This window comes from Ornithorhynchus anatinus, chromosome 17 (genome assembly GCF_004115215.2).
Source record: "Ornithorhynchus anatinus isolate Pmale09 chromosome 17, mOrnAna1.pri.v4, whole genome shotgun sequence".
NCBI classification, from domain to species: Eukaryota; Metazoa; Chordata; class Mammalia; order Monotremata; family Ornithorhynchidae; genus Ornithorhynchus; species Ornithorhynchus anatinus.
Genome location: NC_041744.1, coordinates 42,760,356 through 42,775,514, shown reverse-complemented (window position 1 = coordinate 42,775,514; position 15,159 = coordinate 42,760,356). Strand labels below are relative to the sequence as shown.

General features: G+C 43.5%; 1 protein-coding gene across 1 annotated transcript; it reads right to left on the bottom strand.

Moving 5' to 3' along the window:
• Positions 1-11,714: 11,714 nt before the first annotated feature.
• Positions 11,715-14,931, bottom strand: LOC103165208 (killer cell lectin-like receptor subfamily B member 1A). The gene is made up of 5 exons (XM_039914519.1): positions 14,768-14,931; positions 14,594-14,680; positions 14,220-14,371; positions 13,000-13,106; positions 11,715-12,181 (listed from the first exon to the last, which is right to left on the bottom strand). The coding sequence occupies exons 1-5, from the start codon at positions 14,886-14,888 to the stop codon at positions 12,052-12,054; spliced, it is 597 nt and encodes a 198-aa protein (XP_039770453.1). The 5' UTR covers positions 14,889-14,931; the 3' UTR covers positions 11,715-12,051.
• Positions 14,932-15,159: the final 228 nt, after the last annotated feature.

Sequence of the window (15,159 nt, the reverse complement as noted above, 5' to 3'; positions counted from 1 at the left end):
AAGTGGTGAGAGTGTACATTTCTCCATTATGAAGAGGGAGGAAGTTCCAGGCCAGGGGCAGGACAATACTAAGAAATTGGTGGAGAGATGGATGAGATTGAGGTATGGGGAGGAAGTTGGCATTATGTGAGTGAAGTGACCCTTCTGGGTTGAAGGAGGAGAGCAGTGAGGTAAGATAGGACGGGGTAAAGTGCTTTATAGCCAGTGGTAAGGAGTTTCTGTTTGATGTGGTGGTGTATGGACTTCTTGCTGTGGGTTCTTGAGGAGTGGGAAAGCGTGGACTGAAGAGTTTTGCAGAAAGCTGATTTAGTAACAAAATAGTCCTAGAAAAACATCATAAGGGTCACCTCACCTCCCACATGAGGGTTTCTGCTACCGGCATATACCGTAACTCCTAGGTATTCTTGGATTCTTCCATCTCGGCTGAAACTTTGAGCCTAATTAAATTTTTTGTCTTAGGTTTTAATGTTTCATCACCCCTGGTGTGCCTGTCTCCAACCCCTTCTCACAACTTGAACTCAGATTGTGAGGCACCCAAGGGACAGGTACCATGTTTAATTTCCACCTGGGTATTCTCTCCCAGTGTCTATTACAGTGATGGGCACATGGTAAAGATTCAGTAAATGTGATTACTGTTATGACTGAAATGAGACAATCCTTTCATGCCCAATATTTGGAAGGAATTTTCAGTCACTCCCTGGCTTTATTAATAGCTTTCATACATATGCATTAAATTTCACCATCAGAAGTTACATCTTCAAACCACTAGAGAAGCAGTATGGCCTAGTGGAAAGAGATAGGCCTAGTAGTGGAAAGACTTGGCGTTCTAATTCTGGCTTCACTACTTGTTGGCTGTGGGACTTTGAGTTTCTGTGCCTCATTTACCTCATCTGTAAAATGGGGATTAAGAGTGGGAGCCGTATATGGGTCAGGAACTGTGTCCCACCCCATTATCTTTTATCTACTCCAGGACTTAGCACACTGCCCAGCACAAAGAAAATGCTTAAAGATATCAATAAAAGAAGTAAAAAGAAGTACACACTATAGTGAATTTTACATGGCACTCACTTCCTTGGGGAGCTAATTTGTTTCACGGTTTCAGCAACCTTTGAACAGAGGATTCTCAGATCTAGGTCACAAGCCCTGATCTCTCTCCTCTGTAGTTTCCATTAGTTTCACATCTCCTTATACCTCCAGGACGACTCTAGGTAGTTGTCCTATCAGCACAAAAAAACTCGACGTGTTCCCAAACTGAAGTCATCATCTTTCATCCCATATCTTTTCCTCCATCTATGTTCTTCATCACTGTTGAAAAATCCATCATCCTCCCAGTTTTGCAAGCCTGCAATCTTGGCATTTTGTTTGACTCCATTTTTGTTTTCAAACACTCTCCTCACCCCCATTTTCAGTCAGTCACTAGATTCTGTTGGATTATCCTTTAGAACAATTCTAGATATAACCCCTTTCTCTCCATTCAAACTGTCACCATGCTGGTTTAAGTATTGGCCCTATCCTGCTTCTCCCACTGTGTCAGCCTCTTCTCAGACCTCCCTGCCTCCAGTGTCTCCCCGCTCCAGTCCATACTTCACTCTGTTCCCCTAGCCCTTCTTCGACCTCACAACACTAACCCACCTCCCCAGGCCGCTTCCTTCGCTCCTGTGCATGACACATCGTCCCTTCCCTCCTCCTCTCCTTAACTTCTATCTTTAACCACTCACTCTCCAAAGGCTTCTTCCCCTCTGCCTTCAAACATGCCCATGTCTCCCCCATCCTAAAAAAGCCCTCTCTCAACCCCACTTCCCCTTCCAGTTATCGCCCTATCTCCCTCCTACCCCTCCTTTCCAAACTCCTAGAATGAGTCATCTACACTCACTGCCTTGAATTCCCCAACTCCAACTCTCTCCTGGACCCCCTCCAATCTGGTTTCCGTCCCCTCCACTCCACCGAGACTGCTCTCTCAAAGGTCACCCATGATCTCCTTTTTGCCAAATCTAATGGCTCCTACTCTACCCTTATCCTCCTCGACCTCTCAGATGCCTTTGACACTGTCGACCATCCCCTTCTCCTCCACACCTTATCTCACCTTGGCTTTGCGGACTCCATTCTCGCCTGGTTCTCCTCTTATCTTTCTGGCCGTTCATTCTCGGTCTCCTTCGTGGGCTCCTCCTCCCACTCCCATCCTCTAGTTGTAGGGTTTCCTCAAGGGTCAGTTCTCGGCCCTCTTCTGTTCTCCATCTACATTCACTCCCTCGGTGAACTCATTTGCTCCCACGGCTTCAACTATCATCTCTATGCAGATGACACACAAATCTACATCTCCTCCACTGTTCTCTCCCCCCGCTTCAGGCTTGTATCTCCTCCTCAAGGACGTCTGCACCTGGATGTCTGCCTGCCACCTAAAACTCAACATGTCCAAAACTGAGCTCCTTATCTTCCCTCCCAAGCCCTGTCCTCTTCCTGACTTCCCTGTCACTGTGGATGGTACGACCATCCTTCCCGTCTCTCGAGCCCGCAACCTTGGTGTCATCATTGACTCAGCTCTCTCATTCATTCCGCATATCCAATCCATCACTATCGCCTGCCAGTCTCACCTTTACAATATCGCCAAGATCCGCCCTTTCCTCTCCATCCAAATGGCCAGTTTACTAGTACGGGCTCTCATAATATCCCAACTGGATTATTGTGTCAGCCTTCTCTCTGATCTCCCTTCCTCCTGTCTCTCCCTGCTCCAGTCTATTCTTCATTCCTGTGCCCTGATCATCTTCCTGCAGAAACGCTCTGGGCATGTCACTCCCCTCCTTAAAAACCTCCAGTGGTTGCCTATCAACCTCTGCACGAAACAAAACCTTCTCACTCTGGGCTTCAACGCTCTCCATCTCCTTGCCCCTTCCTACCTCTCCTCCCTTCTCTCTTTCTACTGCCCATCCCACATGCTCCACTCCGCTGCCACTCACCTCCTCACCGTCCCCCGTTCACGCCTATCCCGCCATCGACCTCTGGCCCACGTCCTACTGCTGCCCTGGAATGCCCGCCCTCCTCACCTCCGCCAAACTCTCTTCCCCTCTTCAAAGCCCTACTGAGAGCTCACCTCCTCTGAGAGGCCTTCCCAGAATGAGTTTCCCCTTTCCCCTCTGCTCCCTCTGCTCCCCCTCTTCCCTCTGCTCCCTCCCCTTTGCCCCCTTCACCTCCACTCAGCTAATCCTCCTTTCCCCCCTTTCCCTCTGCTCCTCCCCTTCTCCCTTCCCCTCCCCTCAGCACTGTGCTCATTTGTATAGATTTTTACTACCCTATTTATTTTGTTAATGAGTTGTACATCCCCTTGATTTTATTTATCGTGATTATGTTGTCTTGTTTTTGTCCCTCTGTCTCCCCCGATTAGACTGTAAGCCCGTCATTGGGCAGGGATTGTCTCTATTTGTTGCCTAATTGTACATTCCAAGCACTTAGTACAGTGCTCTGCACATAGCTCAATGAATACTACTGAATTAATGAAAGACCCACAGACTGCTGCTGGCAGAAATCAGGCCAACCTCGTCCACTTGAAGTTTGTCCATTTGTGCTTTAACTCTGCTCTTTCCTCTGCCCGACAAAATTATTTCTCCATCCTTATTGGAATCCATGTCCAACGCCCCCATCACTTGTTCCAGGTGTTTAACTCCTCCTCAGGCTCCCTACCCCCCACCTTCCCCATCCCTTGCTACTAATGACCTGGCTACCTACTTTATTGAAAAAAATCACAATTATTATTCATGATCTCCCTAAAAATCTCCCCTGCCCCTCCCCAGTCCCTCTGCCCTCCTGCTTCTTTTTCAGCACTCCCATCTTTCCCCACACTATCTCAAGAGGGGATCTCTTGTCTTCTCTCAAAATCCACCCCCTCCACCTGCATAATTGACCCCCTGCTTTCACACCTTATCAGAACACTTGCTCCTTCCCTCCCTAACCTCCATCTTTAATTATTTGCTCTCCAAAGGCTTCTTGTCTACATCCACTGCTGAAAGTTATTAATAATAATAATAATAATAATGATTATTATGGTATTTGTTATGCGCTTTTCATGTACCAAGCACTGTTCTAATCAATGGGGTAGCTAAAAGGTAATCAGGTTGTCCCACGTGGGACTCACAGTCTTAATCCCCATTTTACAGATGAGGTAACTGAGGCACAGAGAAGTTAAATGGCTTGCCCAAGGTCACACAGCAGACAGGCGACAGAGCTAGGATTAGAACCCACAGCCTCTGACTCCAAACCCCATACTCTTACTACTAAGTCACACCGCTTCTCTTTAGTTTTTCTCCTCCAATTTTTTCCTTGACCCCCTCAAGTCTGGGTTCTGTCCTCTTCACGCCACAGAAACCACTCTCTCAAAGGTCACAAATGATCTCCCTGCCAAACATAACCTCTACTCCATCCTCAATCCTCCTCCTAATTATTCAACTATTCACCAAACATCAATCTCATCTATCTTGCCACCGACCTCTCGCTCACATCCTGCCTCTCACCTGGAATGCCCACCCTCCTTATATCTGACAGAAAATTACTCTCCTTACCGTCAAAGAGTTTTTGAAGGCACATCTCTTCCAAGAGGCCATCCCTGACTAAGCCCCCTTTTCCTTTTTTTCAACTTCCTTTTGCATCATGCTGACTTGTTCCTTTTATTCATCCCCCTCCCAGTCACACAGCACTTATGAACCTATCTATAATTTATTAATTTGTAGTCATGTCTGTCCTCCCCTCTAGACTTTGAGCTTGTTGTGAGCAAGGAATTCCATCATATTGTTGTATTGTGCTCTTCCAAACACTTAGTACAATGCTTTGTCCATACTAAGTGCTCGATTAACACAATTGATTGATTGATTGATCTACCCCAGCACTTAGTATGGTGCCTGGCACATAGTAAATACCTAACAAGTACCATAAAAAAATTAAAATCAATTAATTTCTGTTGAAACCACTATGCTGAAAATATAGGATGGTTAAAGGAGTAAATGGGTAGAAAATTGGTAGAAAATACCAATTTTGGGAGCAGGTTTGGATGCTTCCTGGAATGAAGGTTAGAATTCCTGGGATTTCTGCTAGGAAGAGTTTGGGTAATACATCACAAAGCAGAGATTTCTTAGCCTTATAATGAGAAACAATATGACTGCCTGCTGCCTTATTCACAAGGGCAAATATGTCACTGAGCTTTATTTTTATCTGTAAACTGTAGGATTTCCCAAGGACATTGAAACAATACACAGGCAGTTCAAGTCAATCTAGGGAGGTGAAATCATTCCAAATCCCATCTTGATATTCAGATTCACTTTGTGCTTCTCATGAAAAAGGGCTCCACTGTCCCCAATGACATCCCAGTCCAATAGCCACCAGCTACTACAACTCACAATCCAAGTCATTTCTAGTAGCAAAACTTCTCACCCACCTGGAGAAAGACCCACTAATCCATTCTCCATCATGTCATATCCCCATGCTCCCTTGCTTTCTGAAAGGATGATGCCAAATAAATTCTTTTTCTTCTGGCCCTGTTTGTCCTCATCACCCAGAACTAATCAGCAACAATGTACTGTTCTGTTAGAGAACCTGGCATGAGATTGACTGGTGGTACCTGTAATGGACATCTGAACATTTTCTGGGCAGGTGGTGCTGATCAGGAGATGGAAGTCATTCCAGGTCTGATACCTTGGGGTGGAAGGAGACTGGATCGTGTCCCTGATTCTCTCACTGGTGAGCACAAAAGGCAAGTGATGAGAGAGAGCCGGTGAAAGAATGATTGTTCTCAGTGGTTCTGGCCAGGCCCACACAGGAAGTTCCCACTCAGAGAATTAACCAACTTCTTTCCCAAACAAAAGACATGAAAGAATTAAGATCTGGCTGAGCAAATAAATTTAGATTGTTGGAGGGGATTCATTCAAATTGAATCTGTCTTTGACTGATTCCATTTTGTAGAGGAGAAATGAATGACCACAGTCAAATGATAAATATTCTACTCCGGCTTAGTTCTTCCTCAGAAGATATGCTTATCAAATCTATTGTGAGGTCAGCCTGAGATATGTCCACAGTCGCCTGACCAGAGCAAGTCAAACCGACTCTATTTTTGAAAGGCCTACTATCTCCTCCCTTTCTTGGGAACTGTTGCATGTTCTTAGTTGTTTAAGAACTAAGATGGGGAGATGTTTCGTGTAACAAAGGACTAGGAGAGACCACTGTTTGAAGATATGGCCTAAAGTTGCACTAAACATCTCAGCCCAATTCCCTAAAACCTTCTCCTCCTGGCATTCCCATGAAATGTTTATATGTAGATTAGGGTCCATGTGGAAGAAGCTTGATGTTATGCATAACAGGCAGATAATCTTTTCCAAAACATGGAAGTGATTATAGTATGCTTTCCTGATTGGTCGAGGGAATACAAATGTCCAGTTTCCACCTTCACCACCCCCCCAAATAAAAGTCATGTGCAGCTGGGTAAGCTGCTGATCCTTGCAACCCAGAGGGGAGGCTAGGACAGCCCAGAGCTTATCCCAGGGTAAGCCCTGGGCTTACCCAGGGATTCCCAGAGCAAGACTCCATAAGAGACCATCAGAGTATGAGAGTGGAAAAGGGGTTTGAGGACCTGTCCACCTGGAACAGAGGCTGGGTACATGTGTGCAAACTGCCCTGTAATTGGGCGAGACATTATGACCCTAGGTATTGTTCGTGGGACCTCTGGTTTGGGATATGAGCATGGTTTATGTTTTGGATCCATGGTTTTTGTAGGTTCATGCATTAAAGTTATAGCTTTCATAGGTTTACTCATTGAAGTCATAGTTTCCATAGCAAAACTCAGTCTATTTGTCTCATTCTTCCATTCCTGGATCTAAGTACCCACAGATGAACTCCCTCCTGTAGGGTATGACTATATAAGGAGAAAAATGTGAAATTGTTTACCAGTTTTATCTTCACAATTATTAAATATTATCGTTATTATTACTATTAATATTATTTTTATTATCATTTTTCCATTCTCAAAAGCCAGTCTTCAGTTTGCATTCTCCCCCAACCAGCCTAGGGCCAGAGGTAAGACAGTTACAGCCATCTCTGTTATTCCCACATGCCTACCTGGGTCATAGGTAATGTTGGGTGTTGGGGGAAAGAGGAGGGAGGAGCCCCTTGGAAGACGTTTGTGGATCAACTCTCTGAGTCTATGGCAGCATTGGGGGACACTAATAACAGACCACAGCCGGGCAAAATGTTGAAGGTAGCAGACAAGTCATAATCTGGACCCTGTAAAGACTCACCGATTTCTAGGATGGCAAGATACAGCAGACACTCAGTGGGGTGTCTCTTCCTGGGTCTGGAAGTGCCCTTTCAAGTATGTCACTTTGTGAATGTTCAATTGGTCACTTTCCAATGGCTTCTTCTCCAGTACTTTCGAACATATTCTTTTCTCAAGTGTCCTAATAGAGCCCTCTCTTGATCTCATGGCTTCCTCCAGTTACTGCCCCATCTCCCTCCTCCCATCCCACTCCAAATTCTTTGACTGAGTTGTCTACATGTGCTGTCTCCGCTCCCTCCCCTTCAATTCTCTACTTGACCTACTTCAACTCAGCTTCCAACACTTCCCTTAACTGAAAACTGCACTCTCAGAAGATACCAACAATCTCTTCCTTCCCAAATCCAATGACTTCTACTCCATCTTAATCCTCCTCAACTTCTCAGCTACCTTCTACACTGTTGACCATTCCTTTCTCCTGGAGACATCATCCAAACTTGACTTCCCTAACACTGTCCTCTCCTGGTTCTCCTCCTATCTCTATGACTGCTCATTTTTTTGTGGGTTCCTCCTCTTTCTCCTACCCCCTAACTGTGGGAGTTTCTCAAGGGTCAGTTCTGGGTCCCCTTCTATTCTCCACCTACACTTACTTCCTTGAAGGGCTCATTCACTCTCACAGCTTCAACTACCATCTCTGTACAGATGATTTCTAATTCTACATTTCCAGTCCTGATCTCTCTCCCTCTCTGAAGTCTCACATTTCCTCCTGTCTTCAAGATCTCTCTATTTACATGTTTAACCATGTCCTCACACTTGAGGTGTCCAAAACAGAGCCCCTCCATTGCCCACTCAGAAACCTGTCCTCCTTCTCCCTTTTCCATCACTGTAGATACCACCACAACCCTCCCTCTCTCACAAAACTTTAACCTCGGCATTATCCTCTACTTATTTCTCTCAGTCAACCCACATATTCAATCTGTCACCAAATCCTGTCAGTTCAGTCTTCACGAAATCCGTAAAATCTGCCCTTTCCTCTCCAGCCCATATGCCAAGCACTGTTCCAAGCACTGGGATAGATACAAGGCTATCAGATTGTCCTACTTGGAGCTCACAGTCTCAATCCCCATTTTACAGATGAGGTAACTGAGGCACAGAGAAGTGTAGTGACTTGCCCAAAGTCACACAGCTGACAAGTGGCAAAGTCAGGATTAGAACCCAAGGCCTCTGAATCCCAAGCTTTTGCTCTTTCCACTACGTCACACTGCTTCTCTACTTAGAACAATGTATGACACGTAGTAAGCACTTAATATGTTCAATAAAACAAACAAACCATGGCCCACAGTTCATGAGGAAAAAGTGATGAGTGCTCTAGAGAGCAGAGGAGAAGGTGCAGTTATGGTCTACAACCTCCCGTTACAATGGGCCCTTGCATTTCAAAAATTACATTCACTAATTCCTTTTCATTTCTAACATAATGCATTTACCCTGATCTCAGTGAAAATGAATACTCATGCAAACTCCTGCCCAAATACCTGAAAATTGGGTATTTATTGCACCCTTTCATGAGCCTCCAAAACACTTTACCTGAAGTGGAATGAACTGTCAATCATACATTATCCTAACTCACAAAAGCTACATGCATGGATAAGGTTTTACTGTAAATAGCATCATCTTCAAATATGACACACTATTACATATGTGCAAGTCACGAAGTGAAAGAGAGGAGGGGAAAACATAGGCATGTTTGGCAGACATTGTCTCTACAGTTTCACACCTGTTCATTACCTGATCTCCCTCCTATTTAGTCTGTGTGCCCCATGTGGGACCTGATTATCTTGTATCTATGCTTAGTAGAGAGCTTGTCAGATAATAAGCACTCGAGAAATATCACAAATTATTATTCACATCGGGAAGTCGACTGAGTAATAGTCAAACTGCAAGAGTCAGGAGGAAATGAATAGGGAGGGAAGAAGTAGGAAACAATTTTCACTTATTACAGTGTCCTAAATCCAGGCTTTACAAATTAATGTCTGATCTCCTAGAATCCACCCCCATCTATGGAGCACAGTTCTGGTCTTACACCCATCTATACATCCTAATCAATTTCCAAAACTAAATAACCATCTGACTGGCCTACCTCTGACTCTTCCTTGATACTTATATCAGTGGTGTTAGTAAGACAATAATGATATGAATGAAATAAAATAAAATCACATGTTTTAAGTATAATAGTCTTTAAACCTCAGAACCCAAGATTAATTAATTTAGTTTCATTTTGATTCAATAATTGAGTTTGGTTTTTTTACTAATAATCTAGATATCTATCCTCTGTTTGTCATGGTGGTTATAATATCAGGAAATTGTGGATTTTAAGCTCCTTGAGAGCAGGGATCATGTCTACTTACTCTATTGTACTGGTCCAACCACTTAATATGGTACTCTGCACACAGAAGGTGCTCAATGAATACCATTTATTGATTGGTTAAAATTCTGAACTAAATAAAAATCCCACATGTAATTCAGCATTGATAGAGCATTAGATTAATTTATATCTACCCCAGCACTTAGAATAGTGCTTGACACATAGTAAGTGCTTAAAAAATACCACTATTACTGTTATTATTATTATTAGTCTTTCACCTATGGAGACCTATCATTTTATTCTCTTTGTTCCCTATTTTTAAAAAACAGCCCCGGTCAGCTATCCTTGCCTAGTAAAAGCATAAATCTAAAACGGAGTGCTCTAATGGGCAGAGATGAGCAAAAGACAGTGTGTATTCTCACTGTGTTTTGGCCTAGACTGTTTCCAACCTGACTTGTATCTACCCCAGTGCTTAGACACATAATAAGTGCTTTATCAAGTATCATAATTATTATTATTATTGATCTATCGTTCCATCTACCTGTTGCTGCAGTAGAAATGCTGAACAAGGGTGTGTAACATTCCATCAACAAAGAAATGAAGTTATGTATCACCTACTGACTCACAGATCACTGTTAGGAAGATTTGCTATGAAGAGGCTAGAAAGAATATGAAATGTGTTGCTGAAACAACCACCGTAGAAATATAAATTGTCAATTCTATGATGTTTCCAGTGACAACGTTTGGATCTGAAAGCTGGACAGTGAAAAAACAGGAGAGAAAGAGCACTGATTCTTTTGAAATGTGGTGTTGAAGAAGGCTCTTGGGATTGCCATGGCCAGCCTGAAAAACAAACAAATGGGTTTGGAAGCAAATTAAGCCAGTGTGGTCTTTGGAATAACAATGACGGTTATAAGCACTGGGGTAGATACAACGTAATTAGGTTGTCCCACATGGAGCTCACAGTCTTAATCCCCATTTTACAGATGAGGTAACTGAGGCACAAAGAAGTTAAGCTGACTTGCCCACAGTTAGAGAGCAGATATATGGCAGAGCCGGGATTAGAACCCACGACCTCTGACTCCCAAGCCTGTGTTCTTTCCACTAAGCCACGCTGCCTCTCTACTTCTCTCTATGTACCCAGACATATGAAATACCTCAACTTAGAATATTTTGGACACATCATCAGAAGGACTAATTCTCTGGAGAAGACACTAATGCTAGGAAAAGTCTAGGGAAAAAGTGGAAGAGGCAGACCAGCAGTTAGATGGATAAAAACCATAACAGAAGGACCATTAGAAAGCTTATAGATTATGGCAGAAGATAGGACGTTCTGGAGAAAATATATCCATAAGGTTGTTATAAATAGAAGCTTTTGATATACTGAATGATTGCTGTAATAATGAAACATTAAAGTTGAACTGTCACACTAAAATACAAACAGATGTCACTGTTAAGATTGTGTTTGCACCTAGAATATTTTTCTCTGGTCAGCTGGTAGAAGATGACATTGCTAATCATGAGATATGCCACAAGCAAACGCTTGTCCGTTGCCATTTAGTTTGAATTAAACACATCTATTATAATCATATTGACTATAAGCCCTCTGTGGGCAGACAATGTGTCTATCAACTCTGCTATATTGTCCCTTCTCAACCACTTCTCAAGTGTGCTGAAGGCAGGGATCATGTCAACACTATTGTATTCTCCCAAGCATTTAATACAGTGTTCTGCACCCAGTAAATGCTCAATAAATAGCATGGATTGTTGAACAGAGTTTAGACAATACATCATCCCGACTGAAAGCTAGATGTCTATTGCTATTCATAAACCAGAATGGCTCACGGCAAAAGATGTAGCTCTTTTGGAGCAGAAGCTTCATAGATATCATGACACAAGGAAGCCCGTCACAACAACCAAATGATACGGCAGCACAGCAAAACACATCCTGTTTGCATGCAGTGTGTCTGACATCAGGGATCGTTTCAATTAAATATACACCCTTAATTTCACCATCGGTGATATTTTCAAAGGACAACTGTGTGTGACTGTGTGTGCATGAATATGTGTGTAGATCGGTAAATACAAATGAAAAATGCATCGCCATTTCTGAAAACCAAAGAATTTATTACCCATTTCATTAAATGCCCACCTAGACAGACTGGAACCATCTACCCTGAGGCTCTTGGAGCCTCTGATTAGTTCCTGAACCTTTTGGAGGAGCAGAAAGTCTGGAAAGGTTCTAGTTCCTTCTGAAGAAATTCTGTCCCATTCCCTGCCAGCAGAAATCCAGCAGTCGAGGTCACCCTGATTTTAACAGAGGGTCCAGAAAGGACTATAGGACAGAGGCAGAGGCGGATTACAACAAGGGGCAGGAGATTCCATCAGGTGACTGAATTGGAGTTATTCCAAGGACAGCATGAGTTTTCCCATCTTCCTATGATTACATATCACAGAGAGCCGGCTTTTCACAGACACAGCTGTAGGGGATGATGCAGCTCTGAGAGACCAAGCCTGTTGACGTTACATATGCACAGGAGCTCTGAGGTGTGGGCCTTGATTCTTTCATATTCCTGGGGAGGATGGAAAACACACACTCAGACCTCTCTGTCGCTAGTAGTTCAGTGTGATCAACTCTGCGTTTTGGGGGCCAGCACTGGAAGCAGGGGGCTTCAAAGAGAGGCTTTACCTTGGATTCTATTATGTAAACTGGCAGCACCGATTTTAAGAAGTGGTTAGAGTTGGAAGGTTGTAGGGAATTTTCTAGACTGATCTCCTCTGTATATTCAGTTCTAAAATCTTGCATCATAGTGTGCGAAATAGAGTCCAGTCTCACTATGCGAGTCTTGCCTGATCCCTACTCTGTTTGCAGTTGGTATATTGATCTTTCAAAACTGTTCCCTGCACTGGCATTTTTCTGAACCACAGTCCTTACAGTGGACTAGAAATGAATAAAATCATGAAGACAGGAATGGGGGATTGAAGGTTGAGGTCCCTACATCCATAATTCCCCCTGGGGTTTGACACACTGTTTTAAGAAAGTCTGGGACAACAGTTATTAATAATAGAGTTCAAGCATTATAAGAAAACCTAGAGTAGAGGCTTCTCAGTGCATGTCCCTTGTGACCAAATTCCCTTCTTCCCACTTGGAGACTCCTAAATAATTCCATATAGTTTTCTCTCCCCCTTTCTTTGCCTCAGTCACCTCTTCCTTTTCCCCATTTCCCTCTCCATTACCTCCAAGCATGAGAAATGAAGAAACCTGGCTGAGGAAACCACTTCCATATAACCATATCCATGAGTTCAGACCATGGTGAGCACATGTCTTTTTAGCCCAGACCTGAATCAGTAAGAAAAAGACATAGAACAGGTAACTTGACTGAGTACTTACAGGTCTGAGGAAGCAGGTGAGCCATCTATCCAAGTCCATTTCTTGCTAGAGTCTTTATAGAAGAGTCCAATCCAGTGACAGTGGGTTGCCAGGGGCATCAGGAAATCCTTTGAGGAACCAGAATACAAAATCCAACTGTTTCTTCTAAAAGGATGTGGTCATAGCAGGGAAGGAAAGGGGGAAGGAGCCCTAAACCCAGCAACTGAAATATCCCTTCAGCTCAGAGATTCGCAGTGCCTTGCACTTGCCTTCTCCACTCTTCCCCATGGATCTTCCCATCCAATTTCACCAGTGGTATTTCTCCAGCTCTCTCCTTCTCTCCATCTCACCCTCCCATTATCTCTCAATATTTTATAGTCTTTTTCCCCTGACACTCAATTGCAGTTTCTTTTATTGAATTGTCTCTGTGTTTCCTTTTAATGGAGTAATTCCTTGTGCCCAGGTCACATCTCAAAGGACATTTTCTACTCTCTTTCTCTATACAACAATGGAGAAATGATGCTGGAACTCTTCAAAGCCTTATTGAAGGCACATCAGAGAAGCAGCGTGGCTCAGTGGAAAGAGCCCAGGCTTTGGAGTGAGAGGTCATGGGTTCGAATCCCAGATCTTCCACTTGTCAGCTGTGTGACTGTGGGCAAGTCACTTAACTTCTCTGTGCCTCAGTTGCCTCATCTGTAAAATGGGGATTAAGACTGTGAGCCTCACATGGGACAACCTGATTACCCTGTATCTACCCCAGGGCTTAGAACAGTGCTCTACACATAGTAAGCACTTAACAAATACCAACAATATTATTATCTCCTCCAAGAGGTCTTCCCAGACTAAGGCTCACTTTTCCTCATCTCCCACTCCCCTCTGTGTTGCCCTGACTTGCTCTCTTTGCTCTTCCCCACTTCCAGCCCCACAGCATTTATGCATATATCTGTAATTTAGTTTATTTGTATTGAAGTGCATCTTCCCCCACCCCCCAGACCGTGAGCTTATTGTGGGCATGGAATGTCACTGTTTATTGTTGTATTGTACTTTCCCAAGCACATAGTGCAGTGATCTGCACACAGTAAGCACTTAATAAATACAACTGCATGAACAAAGCAGAATCCAGAAAGGATCCTGCAGAAGAACTCCCATTTATGCTAAGTTGTTCCACCAAATCAAATTCCTGTAGACTCCTAGTCCCTGTCCACTTTCATCCACTGGGGCAAAAAATGTAACTGTCTTACCAGGAGCTCCCCATTGCCTGATTGTAAAAATGTGGAACCCAACAACACACACTGTGCAGAACAATTTGACCAGGGCACTTGTTTGACTGAGATATGGTAGCATTTGTCTCCCTTCTGCATCCAGTCCTCTGGGCAAAATGGACAATTGAGTCCTGAGGATAAAATGTAGAGAAAAGTTCAGTCATTTCCAGGATCACCATATCCAGTCTAGGTAAAGTATCGTGAGATTCATGAGTCCCCACCTAAAGATCCATCATCCCTATACTTTGTCCTTCATCTCTCTACTTGGGAATTCCAAAATTATCAACCCTGTGCTACACACTGTAATTCAGAAGCTCCTTTTATAAGACAGAGTGTCCTGGAAGTCAAATTACCTTTATCCTCCTTTAGTTCCTCCAGGGCTTCAGAGAGCATTTTAACTCTGTTTTGAACATCCTTCAGGAGGGATTCCGGACAAGCATCTGTGAAACAGTTCAGGGAAGAGGCATTAAATTCTGCCAATCGAAGATATTCATTCATACATTCAATCATATTCACTGAACACTTACTGTGTACAAAACACTGTACTGAGCACTTGCAAGAGGACAATACAAGGATAAATAGACACAATCCCTGCTGACAGTGAGCCCACAGTCTAGAGGTTGTCTTGAAACTATCTCTAATATTCATCTTTCCACCAGTTGAACAATGGCTGTAATCAGGATGATTATCCCCACCCACACCCTACTCTAACCAGGCTAATTTAGCAGGAAGAAGGGATTGATAACAGCTGGGCCAGGAAGGTGGGACTAGAGTAGAAGAGGAGAAAAGGTGAAGCCAATCACTGATAGAGGAGTAATTTGACCTCTTTTGACAAACCCCTGGTGGTAATGGGTAACCCCAAATTTCTGGAAACCAGTTTTTAGGAGACAGAATCTAGAGAAGCAGGGTGGTCGAGTAG

Bases quoted from the DNA above. Each gene is read 5' to 3' on its own strand.
- LOC103165208 (XM_039914519.1), bottom strand. From the start codon at position 14,888: ATGAATATTAGAGATAGTTTCAAGACAACCTCTAGACTGTGGGCTCAC. The intron at 14,681-14,767 runs GTAAGTGTTCAG...ACTGTTTCACAG, and splicing joins AGTACAGTGTTTTGTACACA to ATGCTTGTCCGGAATCCCTC. The intron at 13,107-14,219 runs GTAAGACAGTTA...GGTTCCTCAAAG, and splicing joins CAGGCAATGGGGAGCTCCTG to GATTTCCTGATGCCCCTGGC.